This window comes from Gobius niger (assembly GCF_951799975.1).
Source record: "Gobius niger genome assembly, chromosome: 1".
NCBI lineage: Eukaryota > Metazoa > Chordata > Actinopteri > Gobiiformes > Gobiidae > Gobius > Gobius niger.
Window position 1 is genome coordinate 35,545,336 of NC_136852.1, and position 20,749 is coordinate 35,566,084.

Below are 20,749 nucleotides of genomic sequence, written 5' to 3' on the forward strand. Positions count from 1 at the left end.
CACACGCTAACACACCTGCTAACACACCCGCTAACACACAAGCTAACACACCTGCTAACACACACGCTAACACACCTGCTAACACACACGCTAACACACAAGCTAACACACCTGCTAACACACCCGCTAACACACCTGCTAACACACAAGCTAACACACCTGCTAACACACACGCTAACACACCTGCTAACACACAAGCTAACACACCTGCTAACACACACGCTAACATACCTGCTAACACACACGCTAACACACAAGCTAACACACCTGCTAACACACACGCTAACACACAAGCTAACACACATGCTAACACACACGCTAACACACATGCTAACACACATGCTAACGTACAAGCTAACACACACGCTAACACACACGCTAACACACATGCTAACACACTCGCTAACACACAAGCTAACACAACTGCTAACACACATGCTAACACACATGCTAACACACTTGCTAACACACAAGCTAACACACACGCTAACACACACGCTAACACACACGCTAACACACACGCTAACACACAAGCTAACACACACGCTAACACACAAGCTAACACACAAGCTAACACACCTGCTAACACACAAGCTAACACACAAGCTAACACACAAGCTAACACACATGCTAACACACACGCTAACACACATGCTAACACACTCGCTAACACAAAAGCTAACACACACGCTAACACACATGCTAACACACAAGCTAACACACCTGCTAACACACACGCTAACACACATGCTAACACACTCGCTAACACACTCGCTAGCACACACGCTAACACACATGCTAACACACAAGCTAACACACACGCTAACAAACACGCTAACACACACGCTAACACACATGCTAACACACTCGCTAGCACACAAGCTAGCACACAAGCTAACACACATGCTAACACACAAGCTAACACACACTCTAACAAACACGCTAACACACACGCTAACACACATGCTAACGTACAAGCTAACACACACGCTAACACGCGTCTTGATTGACTCACCGCTCTGTCCTGGCCGCTCCATCAGGTGTTTACATTATGGGACGGGCGTTGGTTATAAAAGTTGATACACTTTGATGGATGTTTGGTGAATCTTCACCAGAATCAGAGACAGTCACAGAAAAACACTATTTTGGTGAAAGTCGCTGAATCCCGAAATTCCAACTTCTGGCGAGTGTCCTCTTCTTTAGTAAGGTTGAAAAAAGTCCTGCGCACCTCTCGTAGCCAAACGCACTTTTCTCTGCGACATTATCGTTAGGTAAGAAAAAAGAACAGGTGGATCCAGAGTAGTTTAGAAAGAAGAAACATGACATAATCTTTTTTTTTTCTTTTTTTTTAGGCTGTTTTATAAATTTAAAAAAATGCTGGGTTTACACATAGACACGATGCGTTACGAATGGCATTTTTCGTCATTCGTGACGTTCGTAACATGACTTAACGCGTCTTAATGGGATTCTTAACAGAGCGCATCAGTTCGTGACATTCGTGATGTTCGTGGAGAAAGTTTTTGTCTGTCAAAAAATCTTCCACGAATGTCACGAATCACCCTCTGTTCGTGGAGTTCGCAACGGAGCGTGTCCTTTCGTGATGCGTCGTGGCGCTTCGTAATTCAGCGTGAGAGCATTCGTAGAGCAGAATCACTGTTTTAATGCACAAAATTGATGGAAACACACGCTATGCCGAAAAGTACATGTTCGTACCTGCAGTAGCAAAAGAAAAGTCACATAGACTCGGCCAGTCCGCGCTCCAGGCCCGGGACAGCACCTGCCGCCGCCGCTCCTCAGGTGCTGAAGTTGTTCCGCCGGCTTTTCCTCCTCCTGCGGTCGTTCCTCCTGATGTTTGGGAGCCAGTCCCTGCCACCCCTATTGCCCCCCCGCTGGAGAACCCCACTGTTATATATTTGTCCAGATTTTCCCTGCGTTTGTGGGGAAAAAGGGACAGTAAGAACTGCGCTTTTCCCGCGGTCCCTGAATGCATCACCCACGCTGCCTCGCACCAAAACAACAGCGCGTGGTTCCAGCAGCTACACCATGGAGAAGTTAAGGCTTATTTACAACCTTAGACACGTAAAGCAAGCGGCGATGGGCGCGGGGCAGGTGAAGACAGGCCTGTTTTTGTGGATTATAAAGTTTTTGTAATGTTTTGTAATATGTAAGAGGAAGGCGGGGCAGCAATTGTCAACACAAAAGGATGATTTATTTCTTTGTTCTGAGCCAAAACCGTCACAACAGCAAAGGATTGAACTGAGCCAGGCTGATCATTCTGGTTTAGATTCTGTTTGTCATTTAAGTATTAATTTTAAATGTTGTTTATGTATTTAATTTCACATTAACATTGTTTAATTAACCAGTTAAAGTAATATAATTTTAATTGACCAATTAATTATATAAAACAACCAGTTTTAGAAATGTATATTGATTGAAATACATTTACCCATATGAAATGACCAGTATCGGTATCGGTATCAACAAAAAAGACCCCAAAAGTATCGGTATCGTATCGATTCCAAAAAATGTGGTATCGCCCATCCCTAGTGAGAATCATGAATAAAGAGGTTTAAGAGCAGCAAGTTCTAAGATGGATCCTCAGAAGATCGAGTGCACAGTGAGTGTAGTGTTTTTATGTTTATTCTGTGGAGTAAAGTCAGCCCTTAATGTGCGGCTGTTGCACTGACTTATCTGACATGAAGCGCGTGCGTTTGTTGATGTGTTTGTCCTGATAGATTCAGTCTGTGTTTGCCCGTGTTACGCATTGACAGGAGTGGGGTTGAAATGGTGTCACTGTCCCATAGACTGAAAAACTATTGCTATTCTTCAGTAAATGGACAGGTCTGAGCTGGTCTATTTGCTTTTTGTTTAACCCGATTTGGGGAGAGCCCAACGAGTCAGAGGAGAGCACGGCGGAGCGAGACGTCCCTGCTCCGCCTCCACCCCGGTGTGCGCGGCAGCGATCTTGTCCACATTCGCCCAATTCTTGACAGATTTTTGACAGAACGCGACAATTCCCAATAACTCGCAGCAGCTCGCAGCAGAACGCAACAGCGCGCAATAACTCGCAACAGCACGCAACAGCGCGCAGCTGTGCGGGACGCATATTCGTGACCGTGCGTAATAATTCGTGCATTAATCGTAACACGCAGTAACAGGTCGCAACAGTTCGCGGCGGCGCGTGAAACCTCTGCCCCGAATCACTCACATTCGTGATCCTCGGCCACGAATGTGGATTCGTGGCATTCGTGACTTGTCGTCGTTATGTGTAAACCCAGCATAAAAAACGTCGAGTCACAACTCAGTGGTTTTCCAGCAGAGGGAGGAGCCTCAGAGAGCAGGATTCAGGAGGATTACTGAGAGCTGCGTGAATGAAGCCACAAACCACTCTGGGGTGTTTTTGATAAAGACATAGAATAACAACATGGCTAAAAGCTCCAAAAAGTCGATTTTGCATGATATAGGACCTTTAATAAAAGTCTAGATAAGACATGGCCGTAGGTCATCCGGTGCCTGGCCCTTTTTGTAAAAACACTGCATTATGTAATAACTGATGTTCCAGCTCCATCTCTTTCAATGGTTGTGCTCAGTGGCGCATGACTCCAGTTGAGCCAAACCTGTCTCTAACCTGCAGTGCTCTTGTTCTCCTGCAGAGGTCACTGTCTCCCTTCTCCGTCTCTCCTCCACCTTCTCCTGACGTAAGTACCTTTAGATAAAGCTCCTGGGGGGCACTAGGGGGCAGTGCAGCACTGAGGGGTATACTGTGTTTCTGCAGCACCTGCTGAAGGAGACGCGTGATTGGCTGGACAGACGCTCGGGGGGCGGGTCCTCTCCCAGCTCCACCAACCAGAGCCGGCCTCACAGCAGCCTATCCACGCCTACCACACCACAGACCACGCCCACTTCTACCCAGCCGAGCAAGACCCTCCCACTGCACTTCCACCGACCAGGTCCCTGAATGTTTGGTCAAAGTTTATTCACTAATCAAAACTATACTCTTTGTAATTATTGTATAAACACATTTCAACACGTTTTTTAGTATTATTATTATTTTTCCTATTCACCGGCCTGTCCTTGACACTTACTGAAACCTGGAAGATATAAACTAAAAAGACAGGAAAATAACAAAAATCTGACTTTCTGTAATCTACAGAGCCTCTCGAAAGTATTCATACACCTTGAACTTTTGCACATTTTGTCATGTTTACAACCCTAAACATAAAGATTTTTTTTTTTTTTTTTACTGAACGTTCACACACAAGTAACAGACAACTGTGAAGTGAAAGCAAAATGATACATGATTCTGTTATTTTTCAAAAAATAGAAAAGTGAAAAGTGGGGCTTGCATAAGTATTCATACAGCATGAATGAATACTTTGTGGAACCCCCTTTTGCTGCAATAACAGCAGAAAGTCTTCTGGGGTTTGACTCTACAAGATTAGCACATGTAGAGACTGACATTTTAGCCCATTCCTCTTTACAAAACAACTCCAGCTCTGTCACATTAGAAGGAGAGCGTTTGTGAACAGCAGTTTTCAGATCTTTCCACAGATTTTCAATAGGATTTAGGTCAGGACTTTGACTGGGCCATTCTAACACATTAATATGTTTTTATTGAACCATTCCATTGTAGATTTATCTTTGTGTTTTGGGTCATTGTCCTGCTGAAGGTGAATCTCCGCCCCAGCCTCAGTTCTCTTGCGACTCCTGCAGGTTTTCCTCCAAAATGTCTCTGTATTTGGCTCCATTCATCTTCCCAACTATTCTTACAGTCTCCCCAGTCCCCACTGAGGAAAAGCAGCCCCACAGCATGATGCTCCCCCCCCGTATATTTGACACTGGGGATGGTGCACTCAGGACGATGAGCAGTGTCAGGTTTGCTCCATACATAACGTTTGTCTCATCTGACCAAAGCTCCTTCTTCCACATGGAGCTGTGTCCTCCATATGACTTCTAGCAAACTTCAAACAGGATTTCTTATGGCCTCCTTTCAATAATGTCTTTCTTCTTCCACTCGTCCATGAAGGCCAGATTTGTGTAGATACGACTTATAGTTGTCCCATGTACAGATTCCCCCAGCTCAGCGGCAGGACTTCACAGCTCCTCCAGAGTTATCTTGGGGCACTTGGTTGTATTTCTTATAGGGATGTCCCGCCTTCTTCACCACTGCCTCCTTCACTTATCCCCGCGCTACGTTCAGGAGGTGAATTGAAGTACTTGTTGTCACTCCTGGTTGTCTTACGCCTTTAGTAAAACACACGCACCCTGGACACGCCCACAGTAGGTGACCCGCGCTCAAGCCACGGTGAATGGCGCGCGTGCACAGCTCGGTGGACGGTGCACGTGCACAGCTCGGTGGACGGTGCACTGCGCGCGGACCTCGACCCTTTTGGCCAAATATATTCTGTTACACAGTTTTTTACATTGCAGTGCATACAAAATGTATTGCCCAAGTTTTGTTTTCATTGCCAATCAACAAACACATTTAATAACGAATGGGATTTTCGATCAGCCTCTCTGTGTAAAACTATATTACACTGTAAAGACTAGTCTTGCTAACTTACTGAGAAAAAACGGACAAAGCAGAGTCACTCTCTATATCCAAAACCATGAATGTAAACAAGTTGAATAATATAGTTTTTTTTCTTAATTTTGAAAATAATGTATTAAGTATCGGGCAATTCCCTAATTTCTTACCAGTGTCCTCCTTGTTTGATCTAATATTTTAGATGGGCGACCGTGTCTTGGTAAATCTGCAGTGGTGCTTTACTCTTTCCATTTCTGAATGATGGATTGAACAATTGCTCCGGGGGATGTTTAAATCTTGGGAAATCTTTGTATAACTTAACGCTGCTTTAAACTTCTCCACAGCTTTATCCCTGACCTCTCTGGTGCTCCTTGGCCTTCATGATGTTGTTTAGTGACCAACACACTCTGAGGCCCTCACACAACAGCTGAAATTATACTGAGAGTAGATTACACACAGGTGGCCTCTATTTAACCGTTAGGCCAAGGTGTGAACATTCTGGAGTCATGAGGAATGTTATAAAGGCAATTTAATGCACTCAGAAAATGCTGTATGAATAATTATGCAAGCCCCACTTTTCACTTTTCTTTTTTTTGAAAAATAACAGAATCATGTATCATTTTGCTTTCACTTCACAGTCGTCTGTTACTTGTGTGTGAACGTTCAGTAAAAAAATCAAAATAAAATCTTTATGTTTAGGGTTGTAAACATGACAAAATGTGCAAAAGTTCAAGGTGTATAAATACTCACGAGAGGCACTGTAAATGCAAATGATATTATGGGAAATGTTACTGTTTGTGATAAATAAATGTGTTCAATAAAGATCCTTAATTAATGATTTTTATTCCAGAGAACGGAAGCAACATCTACAAGAAACCTCCCATTTACAAACAAGGTACGTCCTCACACTGCCACAGCCCCACCCCTTTTGTCTCTGTCCCCGCCCCCAGTACCTCTGTCCCCCATAATCGATCTAAGATGTCCTGGTCTACTCTCTCTCCTCACCTCCTCTCTCCTCCTCTCCTCCTCTCCTCCTCACCTCCTCTTCTCACCTCTTCCTCACCTCCTCTCCTCCTCGTCTCCTCACCTCCTCACCTCCTCACCTCCTCTCCTCCTCTCTCCTCCTCTCCTCCTCCTCTCTCCTCTTCTCCTCCTCACCTCCTCTCTCCTCTCTCCTCCACAGTGGTCTCCGCGGCTCCTCAGGGTAAACACATTGAGGACTTGATTATTGAATCGTCCAAGTTTCCTGCGGCTCAGGCTCCGGATCCAAACCGACCGTCAGCCATCGAGACCGAGTCCTGGCCCTGCCCCCCGTCCACTGCCATCATCGGTACAAGACCTGGACTCAACCCGGACTCAACCCAGACTCAACCTGGACTAAACCCAGACTCAACCTGGACTCAACCCGGACTCAACCTGGACTAAACCTGGTGCTCTTGTGTGCAGAGCAGGAGAGCAGACGGAAAGGACCGGTCACTGATGAAGAGGAGGAGGAGGAGACAGACGACTTCTTCAACCTCAGAGTTCTGCAGAAACAGCAGCTCCACAAGGTCCAAATACTGACAATGTTCTTCATCAACTCAATGTTCTCAAGGAGGAGGAGAGAGAGAGAGGAGGAGAGAGGAGAGAGAGGAGGAGAGAGAGGAGGAGAGAGAGGAGGAGAGAGGAGGAGAGAGAGGAGGAGAGAGAGGGAGAGGAGGAGAGAGAGGGAGAGGAGGAGAGAGGAGGAGAGAGGAGGAGAGAGAGGAGAGAGAGGAGAGAGGAGGAGAGAGAGAAGAGAGAAGAGAGAGAGAGAGGAGAGAGGAGGAGAGAGGAGGAGAGAGAGGAGGAGAGAGAGGAGGAGAGAGAGGAGGAGAGAGAGGAGGAGAGAGAGGAGGAGAGAGGAGGAGAGAGAGGAGGAGAGAGAGGGAGAGGAGGAGAGAGAGGAGGAGAGAGGAGGAGAGAGAGGAGAGAGAGGAGGAGAGAGGAGAGAGGAGGAGAGAGAGGAGAGAGGAGGAGAGAGAGGAGGAGAGGAGGAGAGAGAGGAGGAGAGAGGAGGAGAGAGAGGAGAAAGGAGGAGAGAGAGGAGAGAGGAGGAGAGAGAGGAGGAGAGAGAGGAGGAGAGAGGAGGAGAGAGAGAGGAGGAGAGAGAGGAGGAGAGAGGAGAGAGGAGGAGAGAGAGGAGAAAGGAGGAGAGAGGAGGAGAGAGAGGGGGAGAGAGAGGAGAAAGGAGGAGAGAGGAGAGAGGAGGAGAGAGAGGAGGAGAGAGAGGAGGAGAGAGGAGGAGAGAGAGAGAGGAGGAGAGAGGAGGAGAGAGAGAGAGGAGGAGAGAGGAGGAGAGAGAGGAGGAGGAGAGAGAGGAGAGAGAGGAGAGAGAGGAGGAGAGAGAGGAGAGAGAGGAGGAGAGAGGAGGAGAGAGAGGAGAGAGAGGAGAGAGAGGAGGAGAGAGAGGGAGAGAGAGAGGAGGAGAGAGAGGAGGAGAGAGGAGAGAGGAGGAGAGAGAGGAGAAAGGAGGAGAGAGGAGGAGAGAGAGGGGGAGAGAGAGGAGAAAGGAGGAGAGAGGAGGAGAGAGAGGAGGAGAGAGAGGAGGAGAGAGGAGGAGAGAGAGGAGGAGAGAGAGAGAGGAGGAGAGAGAGAGGAGGAGAGAGGAGGAGAGAGAGAGAGGAGGAGAGAGGAGGAGAGAGAGGAGGAGGAGAGAGAGGAGGAGAGAGAGGAGGAGAGAGAGGAGAGAGAGGAGAGAGAGGAGGAGAGAGGAGGAGAGAGAGGAGGAGAGAGAGGAGAGAGAGGAGAGAGAGGAGGAGAGAGAGGAGGAGAGAGAGGAGAGAGGAGGAGAGAGGAGAGAGAGGAGGAGAGAGGAGAGAGAGGAGAGAGAGGAGGAGAGAGGAGAGAGAGGAGGAGAGAGGAGAGAGAGGAGAGAGAGGAGAGAGAGGAGAGAGAGGAGGAGAGAGAGGAGAGAGAGGAGAGAGAGGAGGAGAGAGGAGGAGAGAGGAGAGAGAGGAGGAGAGAGAGGAGGAGACTATCTCTGTTTCTGGGAAAAAAATCAATGATTTTGATCCAAACTAGCCTCTGTTTAGTTTAAGATTTCTCAGGAACCGAGGCACGTGGAATGAAACTGTTTTCACCTACGGAGAGCTTAGAGTGTCGTCTTTCAAACGAACCACAGCATGTGTCCATAGCTATAACACAGAATAGGCTGTGGTGCTACAAATATCATAAACACTGGTCTGGATTGTTGGCACTCTACAGCTAAATCCCCAAAACAGCGCGGCCTCAATGTGTTAACCACTCTGTTTTTCGTAAAGTTTTAGTTTTGGAGAAACCACTTCTGTCGGAGGACACTGAGCCGCCATCTTGGATTCTCTCTGGACTCGCGGTCAATAATGTAAATGGGGAGGAGTGAGAAATAGCCATCCATGAGTGACGGGAACTTGTGCTATTGTTCACAGCCTTCAATCTAACGTTATTTTACTTGTTATGAATTATATATATAATATATAGTAATGTTCATTTAATAAGCAGCTGTTCTAGCATTAGCCGCGTTGTTCACCTTTACTCAGCTGGAACACTCTGAGGTCAGAAAAATCCTGGAGAGTTTCCTGCAGAGTTTTCATTAGTTGAAACTGTAACGTTGTGTTTCAGATCCAGTCAAACATCGGGAAGATCCTGCTGAAGGAGGAGCTGCACAAGAGCTCTGCTCCGATGAGACGCAAGAAAACACGCTCGCTCCCTGAACGCAACACCGGTCTGTGGCTTTACAGTCTGTTTGTTTATGAATGTGATTGGACCCGTGACTCCTGGTTATGCCGTGTTCAATCTGTCCCTCAAGCAAAGCTCCCATTGTCACGTTTTAGAACAATGATCATGGTTTTGCTTCTTCAGGGTCAAAATGGTCTAAAGTGGCTCCGTCAGACACAACAGAACTGTCCCGGGTGAGCCCACCAAACACACTTGATTTTCACACTTCATGAGCACTTTGTGGAAGACCTTTAAACTCTAAAAGTAATAAGTTGTTGTTGGCTTTAATCTCCAGTCCACAGAGTTGGGCCAAACAGACGCGGCAGAAACAGGTTTGAACATTATTCCTAAAGCAAATACCTCATTGTTTTCTTGTTTCTTGGTTAATATTTCTCTGGTCTCTTCACGCCGCCGCTCTCTCAGGACTCCAGGTCAGTCAGAGTCAGGGCGGGGTCAACTTGGGGATTTAGGCGGCACAACAGTCACTCTGACATCCACAAACTACCGGACATCTCTCCTGCTTCACACAGAGGAGCAAGTGTCGAGTCATGTTTACCATTATTTAGCATCAAAATACTTTTTCTCATGTTTTGGTGACAACGTCTGCAGCTCCTTCAAACTTTGCAATATTTCGACGCTTTCTTTTAGTTATTTAATGTTCACGAACATCTCTATGGAGCACAACCACAAGAACCTTTTTAAAAAGTTGACACATTTTTTGGTTTTTCATTTCACATCAGTGATGGTGGTTCTCAGCTGACCCACCGTCACCGTGGGATGAGATGCTTCATTTGTTATACATGATACAAAATACGGTAATGGAAGCTTTTAAAGATGGTCAAAGAAGAGTTTTAGCAGACTCAGGAAGGGTTTCTATATTTTTTCAGAAGGAAGATGTTTAATGAAATGAAACCCACTGATAATGGTTCTGTGACCCATTTTCAACGGCAAATGAAACATGAATGAAATGTTGTAAACACGTCCTTGTATGGGAGTACTGTTATTACAATCAATACTTTTCTAGTTTAAACTCAGTCCTCCACATAACGTCACGTAGTTGGACTTTGCTTTGGCCTTTTCTGCACAAACTGGTCCTTCAGGGTTCCTTTCACTGTGATGGGGAAGAGTCGTTTCAGATCTAATACCTGCCTCCTCTGTGCAAATATATATCAATACAAAACATAACAGCACACATTTAAACCTGGATCTGTCCATTATTCAGGTTTTGTTGCTAAAAAATATTCAGCCACTAATTTTTATACTTTTAAATTTGCAGTACATATTTTCCTTTATGTCATTAATTCATAGCAGAAGTTTCAAATTGATTGTTTCAAATCTCTAAATGTCCAAAGTGTGGCTCTTCTCCTTATGTAGCATAGCTGTAGTTGTGGCTCTTCTCCTTATGTAGCATAGCTGTAGTTGTGGCTCTTCTTATGTAGCATAGCTGTAGTTGTGGCTCTTCTTATGTAGCATAGCTGTAGTTGTGGCTCTTGTCCTTATGTAGCATAGCTGTAGTTGGGGCTCTTCTCCTTATGTAGCATAGCTGTAGTTGTGGCTCTTCTCCTTATGTAGCATAGCTGTAGTTGTGGCTCTTCTCCTTATGTAGCATAGCTGTAGTTGTGGCTCTTCTCCTTATGTAGCATAGCTGTAGTTGTGGCTCTTCTCCTTATGTAGCATAGCTGTAGTTGTGGCTCTTCTCCTTATGTAGCATAGCTGTAGTTGTGGCTCTTCTCCTTATGTAGCATAGCTGTAGTTGTGGCTCTTCTTATGTAGCATAGCTGTAGTTGTGGCTCTTCTCCTTATGTAGCATAGCTGTAGTTGTGGCTCTTCTCCTTATGTAGCATAGCTGTAGTTGTGGCTCTTCTCCTTATGTAGCATAGCTGTAGTTGTGGCTCTTGTCCTTATGTAGCATAGCTGTAGTTGTGGCTCTTCTCCTTATGTAGCATAGCTGTAGTTGTGGCTCTTGTCCTTATGTAGCATAGCTGTAGTTGTGGCTCTTCTTATGTAGCATAGCTGTAGTTGTGGCTCTTCTCCTTATGTAGCATAGCTGTAGTTGTGGCTCTTCTCCTTATGTAGCATAGCTGTAGTTGTGGCTCTTCTCCTTATGTAGCATAGCTGTAGTTGTGGCTCTTGTCCTTATGTAGCATAGCTGTAGTTGTGGCTCTTCTTATGTTGCATAGCTGTAGTTGTGGCTCTTCTCCTTATGTAGCATAGCTGTAGTTGTGGCTCTTCTCCTTATGTAGCATAGCTGTAGTTGTGGCTCTTCTTATGTAGCATAGCTGTAGTTGTGGCTCTTGTCCTTATGTAGCATAGCTGTAGTTGTGGCTCTTCTCCTTATGTAGCATAGCTGTAGTTGTGGCTCTTCTTATGTAGCATAGCTGTAGTTGTGGCTCTTCTCCTTATGTAGCATAGCTGTAGTTGTGGCTCTTCTCCTTATGTAGCATAGCTGTAGTTGTGGCTCTTCTTCTTATGTAGCATAGCTGTAGTTGTGGCTCTTCTTCTTATGTAGCATAGCTGTAGTTGTGGCTCTTCTTCTCATGTAGCATAGCTGTAGTTGTGGCTCTTGTCCTTATGTAGCATAGCTGTAGTTGTGGCTCTTCTCCTTATGTAGCATAGCTGTAGTTGTGGCTCTTCTTATGTAGCATAGCTGTAGTTGTGGCTCTTCTCCTTATGTAGCATAGCTGTAGTTGTGGCTCTTCTCCTTATGTAGCATAGCTGTAGTTGTGGCTCTTGTCCTTATGTAGCATAGCTGTAGTTGTGGCTCTTCTTATGTAGCATAGCTGTAGTTGTGGCTCTTCTTCTTATGTAGCATAGCTGTAGTTGTGGCTCTTCTTATGTAGCATAGCTGTAGTTGTGGCTCTTCTCCTTATGTAGCATAGCTGTAGTTGTGGCTCTTGTCCTTATGTAGCATAGCTGTAGTTGTGGCTCTTCTTCTTATGTAGCATAGCTGTAGTTGTGGCTCTTGTCCTTATGTAGCATAGCTGTAGTTGTGGCTCTTCTTCTTATGTAGCATAGCTGTAGTTGTGGCTCTTCTCCTTATGTAGCATAGCTGTAGTTGTGGCTCTTGTCCTTATGTAGCATAGCTGTAGTTGTGGCTCTTGTCCTTATGTAGCATAGCTGTAGTTGTGGCTCTTCTCCTTATGTAGCATAGCTGTAGTTGTGGCTCTTGTCCTTATGTAGCATAGCTGTAGTTGTGGCTCTTCTCCTTATGTAGCATAGCTGTAGTTGTGGCTCTTCTCCTCATGTAGCATGGCTCTTGTCCTTATGTAGCATAGCTGTAGTTGTGGCTCTCCTTATGTAGCATAGCTGTAGTTGTGGCTCTTGTCCTTATGTAGCATAGCTGTAGTTGTGGCTCTTCTCCTTATGTAGCATAGCTGTAGTTGTGGCTCTTCTCCTTATGTAGCATAGCTGTAGTTGTGGCTCTTGTCCTTATGTAGCATAGCTGTAGTGGTGGCTCTTCTCCTTATGTAGCATAGCTGTAGTTGTGGCTCTTCTCCTTATGTAGCATAGCTGTAGTTGTGGCTCTTCTCCTTATGTAGCATAGCTGTAGTTGTGGCTCTTGTCCTTATGTAGCATAGTTTTAGTTGTGGCTCTTCTCCTTATGTAGCATAGCTGTAGTTGTGGCTCTTCTCCTTATGTAGCATAGCTGTAGTTGTGGCTCTTCTTCTCATGTAGCATAGCTGTAGTTGTGGCTCTTCTCCTTATGTAGCATAGTTGTAGTTGTGGCTCTTCTCCTCATGTAGCATAGCTGTAGTTGTGGCTCTCCTCCTTATGTAGCATAGCTGTAGTTGTGGCTCTTCTTATGTAGCATAGCTGTAGTTGTGGCTCTTCTCCTTATGTAGCATAGCTGTAGTTGTTGCTCTTCTCCTTATGTAGCATAGCTGTAGTTGTGGCTCTTGTCCTTATGTAGCATAGCTGTAGTTGTGGCTCTTCTCCTCATGTAGCATAGCTGTAGTTGTGGCTCTTCTTATGTAGCATAGCTGTAGTTGTGGCTCTCCTTATGTAGCATAGCTGTAGTTGTGGCTCTTGTCCTTATGTAGCATAGCTGTAGTTGTGGCTCTCCTTATGTAGCATAGCTGTAGTTGTGGCTCTTCTTCTCATGTAGCATAGCTGTAGTTGTGGCTCTTCTCCTTATGTAGCATAGCTGTAGTTGTGGCTCTTCTTCTCATGTAGCATAGCTGTAGTTGTGGCTCTTGTCCTTATGTAGCATAGCTGTAGTTGTGGCTCTTCTCCTCATGTAGCATAGCTGTAGTTGTGGCTCTTCTCCTTATGTAGCATAGCTGTAGTTGTGGCTCTTCTTCTCATGTAGCATAGCTGTAGTTGTGGCTCTTCTTCTTATGTAGCATAGCTGTAGTTGTGGCTCTTCTCCTTATGTAGCATAGCTGTAGTTGTGGCTCTTCTCCTTATGTAGCATAGCTGTAGTTGTGGCTCTTCTTCTCATGTAGCATAGCTGTAGTTGTGGCTCTTCTTCTTATGTAGCATAGCTGTAGTTGTGGCTCTTCTCCTTATGTAGCATAGCTGTAGTTGTGGCTCTTGTCCTTATGTAGCATAGCTGTAGTTGTGGCTCTTCTCCTTATGTAGCATAGCTGTAGTTGTGGCTCTTCTCCTTATGTAGCATAGCTGTAGTTGAGGCTCTTCTCCTTATGTAGCATAGCTGTAGTTGAGGCTCTTGTCCTTATGTAGCATAGCTGTAGTTGTGGCTCTTCTCCTTATGTAGCATAGCTGTAGTTGTGGCTCTTCTTCTTATGTAGCATAGCTGTAGTTGTGGCTCTTCTTCTTATGTAGCATAGCTGTAGTTGTGGCTCTTCTTCTCATGTAGCATAGCTGTAGTTGTGGCTCTTGTCCTTATGTAGCATAGCTGTAGTTGTGGCTCTTCTCCTTATGTAGCATAGCTGTAGTTGTGGCTCTTCTTATGTAGCATAGCTGTAGTTGTGGCTCTTCTCCTTATGTAGCATAGCTGTAGTTGTGGCTCTTCTCCTTATGTAGCATAGCTGTAGTTGTGGCTCTTGTCCTTATGTAGCATAGCTGTAGTTGTGGCTCTTCTTATGTAGCATAGCTGTAGTTGTGGCTCTTCTTCTTATGTAGCATAGCTGTAGTTGTGGCTCTTCTTATGTAGCATAGCTGTAGTTGTGGCTCTTCTCCTTATGTAGCATAGCTGTAGTTGTGGCTCTTGTCCTTATGTAGCATAGCTGTAGTTGTGGCTCTTCTTCTTATGTAGCATAGCTGTAGTTGTGGCTCTTGTCCTTATGTAGCATAGCTGTAGTTGTGGCTCTTCTTCTTATGTAGCATAGCTGTAGTTGTGGCTCTTCTCCTTATGTAGCATAGCTGTAGTTGTGGCTCTTGTCCTTATGTAGCATAGCTGTAGTTGTGGCTCTTGTCCTTATGTAGCATAGCTGTAGTTGTGGCTCTTCTCCTTATGTAGCATAGCTGTAGTTGTGGCTCTTGTCCTTATGTAGCATAGCTGTAGTTGTGGCTCTTCTCCTTATGTAGCATAGCTGTAGTTGTGGCTCTTCTCCTCATGTAGCATAGCTGTAGTTGTGGCTCTTGTCCTTATGTAGCATAGCTGTAGTTGTGGCTCTCCTTATGTAGCATAGCTGTAGTTGTGGCTCTTGTCCTTATGTAGCATAGCTGTAGTTGTGGCTCTTCTCCTTATGTAGCATAGCTGTAGTTGTGGCTCTTCTCCTTATGTAGCATAGCTGTAGTTGTGGCTCTTGTCCTTATGTAGCATAGCTGTAGTGGTGGCTCTTCTCCTTATGTAGCATAGCTGTAGTTGTGGCTCTTCTCCTTATGTAGCATAGCTGTAGTTGTGGCTCTTCTCCTTATGTAGCATAGCTCTAGTTGTGGCTCTTGTCCTTATGTAGCATAGTTTTAGTTGTGGCTCTTCTCCTTATGTAGCATAGCTGTAGTTGTGGCTCTTCTCCTTATGTAGCATAGCTGTAGTTGTGGCTCTTCTTCTCATGTAGCATAGCTGTAGTTGTGGCTCTTCTCCTTATGTAGCATAGTTGTAGTTGTGGCTCTTCTCCTCATGTAGCATAGCTGTAGTTGTGGCTCTCCTCCTTATGTAGCATAGCTGTAGTTGTGGCTCTTCTTCTTATGTAGCATAGCTGTAGTTGTGGCTCTTCTCCTTATGTAGCATAGCTGTAGTTGTTGCTCTTCTCCTTATGTAGCATAGCTGTAGTTGTGGCTCTTGTCCTTATGTAGCATAGCTGTAGTTGTGGCTCTTCTCCTCATGTAGCATAGCTGTAGTTGTGGCTCTTCTTATGTAGCATAGCTGTAGTTGTGGCTCTCCTTATGTAGCATAGCTGTAGTTGTGGCTCTTGTCCTTATGTAGCATAGCTGTAGTTGTGGCTCTCCTTATGTAGCATAGCTGTAGTTGTGGCTCTTCTTCTCATGTAGCATAGCTGTAGTTGTGGCTCTTCTCCTTATGTAGCATAGCTGTAGTTGTGGCTCTTCTTCTCATGTAGCATAGCTGTAGTTGTGGCTCTTGTCCTTATGTAGCATAGCTGTAGTTGTGGCTCTTCTCCTCATGTAGCATAGCTGTAGTTGTGGCTCTTCTCCTTATGTAGCATAGCTGTAGTTGTGGCTCTTCTTCTCATGTAGCATAGCTGTAGTTGTGGCTCTTCTTCTTATGTAGCATAGCTGTAGTTGTGGCTCTTCTCCTTATGTAGCATAGCTGTAGTTGTGGCTCTTCTCCTTATGTAGCATAGCTGTAGTTGTGGCTCTTCTTCTCATGTAGCATAGCTGTAGTTGTGGCTCTTCTTCTTATGTAGCATAGCTGTAGTTGTGGCTCTTCTCCTTATGTAGCATAGCTGTAGTTGTGGCTCTTGTCCTTATGTAGCATAGCTGTAGTTGTGGCTCTCCTTATGTAGCATAGCTGTAGTTGTGGCTCTTCTTATGTAGCATAGCTGTAGTTGTGGCTCTTCTCCTTATGTAGCATAGCTGTAGTTGTGGCTCTTCTCCTTATGTAGCATAGCTGTAGTTGTGGCTCTTCTCCTTATGTAGCATAGCTGTAGTTGTGGCTCTTGTCCTTATGTAGCATAGCTGTAGTTGTGGCTCTTCTTCTTATGTAGCATAGCTGTAGTTGTGGCTCTTCTTATGTAGCATAGCTGTAGTTGTGGCTCTTCTCCTTATGTAGCATAGCTGTAGTTGTGGCTCTTCTCCTTATGTAGCATAGCTGTAGTTGTGGCTCTTCTCCTTATGTAGCATAGCTGTAGTTGTGGCTCTTCTTCTCATGTAGCATAGCTGTAGTTGTGGCTCATCTCCTTATGTAGCATAGCTGTAGTTGTGGCTCTTCTTCTCATGTAGCATAGCTGTAGTTGTGGCTCTTCTCCTTATGTAGCATAGCTGTAGTTGTGGCTCTTCTCCTTATGTAGCATAGCTGTAGTTGTGGCTCTTCTCCTTATGTAGCATAGCTGTAGTTGTGGCTCTTGTCCTTATGTAGCATAGCTGTAGTTGTGGCTCTTCTTCTTATGTAGCATAGCTGTAGTTGTGGCTCTTCTTATGTAGCATAGCTGTAGTTGTGGCTCTTCTCCTTATGTAGCATAGCTGTAGTTGTGGCTCTTCTCCTTATGTAGCATAGCTGTAGTTGTGGCTCTTCTCCTTATGTAGCATAGCTGTAGTTGTGGCTCTTCTTCTCATGTAGCATAGCTGTAGTTGTGGCTCTTCTCCTTATGTAGCATAGCTGTAGTTGTGGCTCTTCTCCTTATGTAGCATAGCTGTAGTTGTGGCTCTTCTTCTCATGTAGCATAGCTGTAGTTGTGGCTCTTCTCCTTATGTAGCATAGCTGTAGTTGTGGCTCTTCTTCTCATGTAGCATAGCTGTAGTTGTGGCTCTTCTCCTTATGTAGCATAGCTGTAGTTGTGGCTCTTCTCCTTATGTAGCATAGCTGTAGTTGTGGCTCTCCTTATGTAGCATAGCTGTAGTTGTGGCTCTTCTTATGTAGCATAGCTGTAGTTGTGGCTCTTGTCCTTATGTAGCATAGCTGTAGTTGTGGCTCTTCTCCTTATGTAGCATAGCTGTAGTTGTGGCTCTTCTCCTTATGTAGCATAGCTGTAGTTGTGGCTCTTGTCCTTATGTAGCATAGCTGTAGTTGGTGACGTTGCTCAGATGTTTTTGTGTCTTCAGAACGGAGACTCTCGGAGAGACGGAGGGACGTCTCCGCCGGAGCAGCTCCAGCACAAGGTCCTGGTCCTTCCTCAGAACAATGGTCTGCTCTGGTTTGGTCAAAGTGGTTTGATGTGCCGTGTTTGTTTGCTGTGGTCAGGTGTTTCCATACACGGCGCTGGTGGTGACGCAGCGTGGGCGGAGCCGGCTGCCCCCGGAGGTGGACCGCACGCAGCTGGAGGTGAAACCGCAGCGTCCATACAAACAACACAGAGAGAAAACTAACACCCGCAAAACAGACAGCAGCAGAGACAGGGCTTTGAACTCAACACAAAAGGATGAGTGGAAACAGCTGTTTAAACTAGGGATGCACTGATGTCGGAGCCCAACATCTGTTTTAAAAGCACTTTCACCGACTAAACCTCAGTGAATCTGAACATGTTCAGTCTGAAGTTCAATCAGTGAGTTAGTTTAAAAACTGATAACCTCCGCAAATGCATGCACAGCAGTATGCTAATGCTAACGGCAGTATGCTAATGCTAACGGCAGCATGCTAATGCTAACGGCAGCATGCTAATGCTAACGGCAGGATGCTAATGCTAACGGCAGTATGCTAATGCTAACGGCAGTGTCACTGCCCTGGGCGTCCCGGAGCACGATCTGTCCATAAGTTCTTTATATTCTTTACATCGGGTCTGTAGCCAGAAACACATTATTTTTAATAATAACGTTGATTATGGTGATTTCAATTGAAATGTATGTATTTATATGCCAAAATTGGACAAAAACAAAATGTCGATAAGAAAACTTTTTTATATTGCTCGCACTAGCATTAGCATCAGCGTTGTGATATAACTCTGCTCACCACAATGTGAGAACAATGCATTTTGAACTTACAATTTCTCATAGGAGAAACAAATGATGTAATATTTACAATAAGGAGTGTATATTCACTGATTCATTATTTGTTTCCAGGTCAGAGCAAACTGACCCAAAACATTAGAATGGAATATATATATATATGTATGTATATTTTAGTTTAAAAGTAACTTTATTTTAGTTTTTTTTATTATTATAAATGTATTTATAATTATTATATATGTATCCGCCAACGTCCGATACCAAGCGAGACCAGAGACTTTCTTAAAGGAATAAGCCACCGTTTTTACATACTGAGATATATTAGACGAGTTGATGCGTACCTGTTGTTAGCGTTTAGCCTCTCCCAGCAAAGGTACATCTCCAAACTGAGGTGAAGTTAGAAGCGACCAAGCTGTTCCATGTTCCTTTTTTTTCTAAGCCTTTTTATTGGCTTAGAACATTTATTTTTATTTTTATTAATTTTGTGAAACTAGACTTGGACCGTTTAACGTTAACTGTATTTAAATAAGGGAAACAAGGAACAGCTTGGTAGCTTCTAACTTCACCCCCGTTTGGAGCTATGCCTTCGCTGGGAGAGGCTAAACGCTAACATTTGCGTGACTGAGCGCACGCACAAAGACCAGACAGGTACGCATCAACTCGTCTAAGTTAAGGTAAGAACATATCTCAGTATGGAGAAACCTGTTCCTTTAAGAAAGTCTCTGGTCTCGCTTGGTCTCGGACTTTGGCAGATACTCAAAGCCCCAGGATGGGTCTCAGTGTAAATCACATGCTCTGAACTGACCTTTAGCTGGAAGTGTTCCCCTCAGGCGCCAAGGCGCTCATCCAAGCCGTATGTCCAACATGTTGCCATGGCAATGTTACACTCAGTTTTGTCACAGATCCGTGTGTCAGTCTTGTCCTGTGCTCCGCAGCGCCACCTGTCTGAAGACGAGTTCTTCAGCGTGTTCCGGATGCCGCTGCAGGACTTCGAGCGCCTGTCGCTATGGAAACGCAACGAGCTGAAGAAGAGAGTCTGCCTCTTCTGAACCGTGTCACTCAGCACCCACAATGCCCTGCTCCACACGCCGGGACTGCAGCACCCACAATGCCAAACAAAAAAACACAATGCTCTGGCCCACCTGATGATGTCATGAGGTGGGCGAGACGCTGCAGGTGCAAACATCTTATTTGAACTGTCAGAGTAAAAACATGGCCAAACTCTGAGGTTTGGGAAGTAGGCCTGACTCCAACAGGGTTTGGTATCCACGTGTAGCACAAAAGGCTGGGACCGAGATGACGCTGTAATCCAAATATGGTCATTTCCTTTGTGGGAGACAGCAGCGGCTAAAGAGAAGGACACATACACACAGGTGTGCAGACAAAGGGACTAAACTTTAGGGCCGTTTTCATTCCGCTCTTTAATCTGCACTTTAGTGGCTCCATCAGACTCCACACTGTTCCGGCTCCACTCAGCCAACATCTCAATCCTGACAGATTTATCGAGCTTTGACCCAAAAAACAAGGGGAACTTTTAAAGGGACCAGATGTAAGTTGGTCATTTTATACTCACTACTGCCACCTCAGGTCTTACGCGTAACTGCACCTTCTATATTAAGCTCGTGCATGACGGGACACCTTTGTGAGTGACAGTGCAGGGTTTCAGAGGCAGCTGTGGTGAACAGGTCTGAGCTCATTCTACACATGAGGACATGGAGGAACATGGAGGGGGAGGAAAAGACATCATTTTAACTTTTTTAAGCTCTGTATAGTCCCTTTAAGTGGATATGGTGACATGATCATCTTAACCCTAGAACACTATGGCTCCGTTTAACACCATCACTAACGCGGTGAGACAATACACCTGATAAAAAGGACTTGTCGCCTAAATCTATCGCTGACACATGTGAGTCGTGTTTTTTTATATTTAACTGTGTCATGTCTAATAAAATGAAAGAAAAGCATCATGAGAGGACCAGATAAAAAAGATGAATTTGGGAACAAAACATTCCTAAAAAAATGAAGATGTAAAGTTGTTTTTTGGTCCACACATTCCCGGACATTTGAGACGTCTCTGGTGAAGCTCAGTGTCCTCGGCACAAACAAGAGAGAAACTAAATATGTCTGATTTGTCTCTGTGTTTCTCACTTACTGAGGCCAGAGACACCCAAGTCTGCGACCGGAGCAAAGAAATAAATGTGTCAGTCCTGAATGCAAACCTTGAAAGGGGAAAGAGCCTGATTAAATACACTAACCCCCCCCTACATCACTGTTGCAAACATGAGCCTGTAGGAACAAGTGTGTTTTGGAGGAAAACACCCAGGCCATCAAAGACGTCAAAGCTGAAGCTCAGAGACCCAGGACACTGATAAACACAGCATCATGAAAATCACATTCATGTATTTGCTCGGGTGAAAAACACCCGGCAATAATGCAAATGTGGGGAAAAAATGGGGGGAAAAATAAAGAAAATTATGCAATAAATTAGGAAAACATAGGAGAATATTTGGGAAAACGCAACAAAAACACAAGGAGAAACTTTTT

The 20,749-nt window shown here is 44.9% G+C and overlaps 1 protein-coding gene across 3 annotated transcripts in view; it reads left to right on the plus strand.

Moving 5' to 3' along the window:
- LOC306968376 (dematin-like) overlaps nucleotides 1-19,353 on the plus strand; it is a 37,418-nt gene extending 18,065 nt beyond the window's left edge. Inside the window, exons 6-16 of one of the 3 annotated variants that reach the window (XM_079563721.1) lie at nucleotides 3,654-3,698; nucleotides 3,776-3,950; nucleotides 6,378-6,422; nucleotides 6,711-6,857; nucleotides 6,974-7,077; nucleotides 9,146-9,248; nucleotides 9,386-9,435; nucleotides 9,537-9,573; nucleotides 17,366-17,422; nucleotides 17,505-17,585; nucleotides 19,141-19,264. In XM_079563721.1, the coding sequence (XP_079419847.1) occupies nucleotides 3,654-3,698; nucleotides 3,776-3,950; nucleotides 6,378-6,422; nucleotides 6,711-6,857; nucleotides 6,974-7,077; nucleotides 9,146-9,248; nucleotides 9,386-9,435; nucleotides 9,537-9,573; nucleotides 17,366-17,422; nucleotides 17,505-17,585; nucleotides 19,141-19,154 (858 nt within the window). In that variant the 3' untranslated portion in view covers nucleotides 19,155-19,264. Of the gene's footprint in view, nucleotides 1-3,653; nucleotides 3,699-3,775; nucleotides 3,951-6,377; nucleotides 6,423-6,710; nucleotides 6,858-6,973; nucleotides 7,078-9,145; nucleotides 9,249-9,385; nucleotides 9,436-9,536; nucleotides 9,574-9,664; nucleotides 9,739-17,365; nucleotides 17,423-17,504; nucleotides 17,586-19,140 lie in introns of those variants that run through there. The other 2 variants (XM_079563720.1, XM_079563722.1) reach the window with 2 other exon arrangements.
- Nucleotides 19,354-20,749: the final 1,396 nt, after the last annotated feature.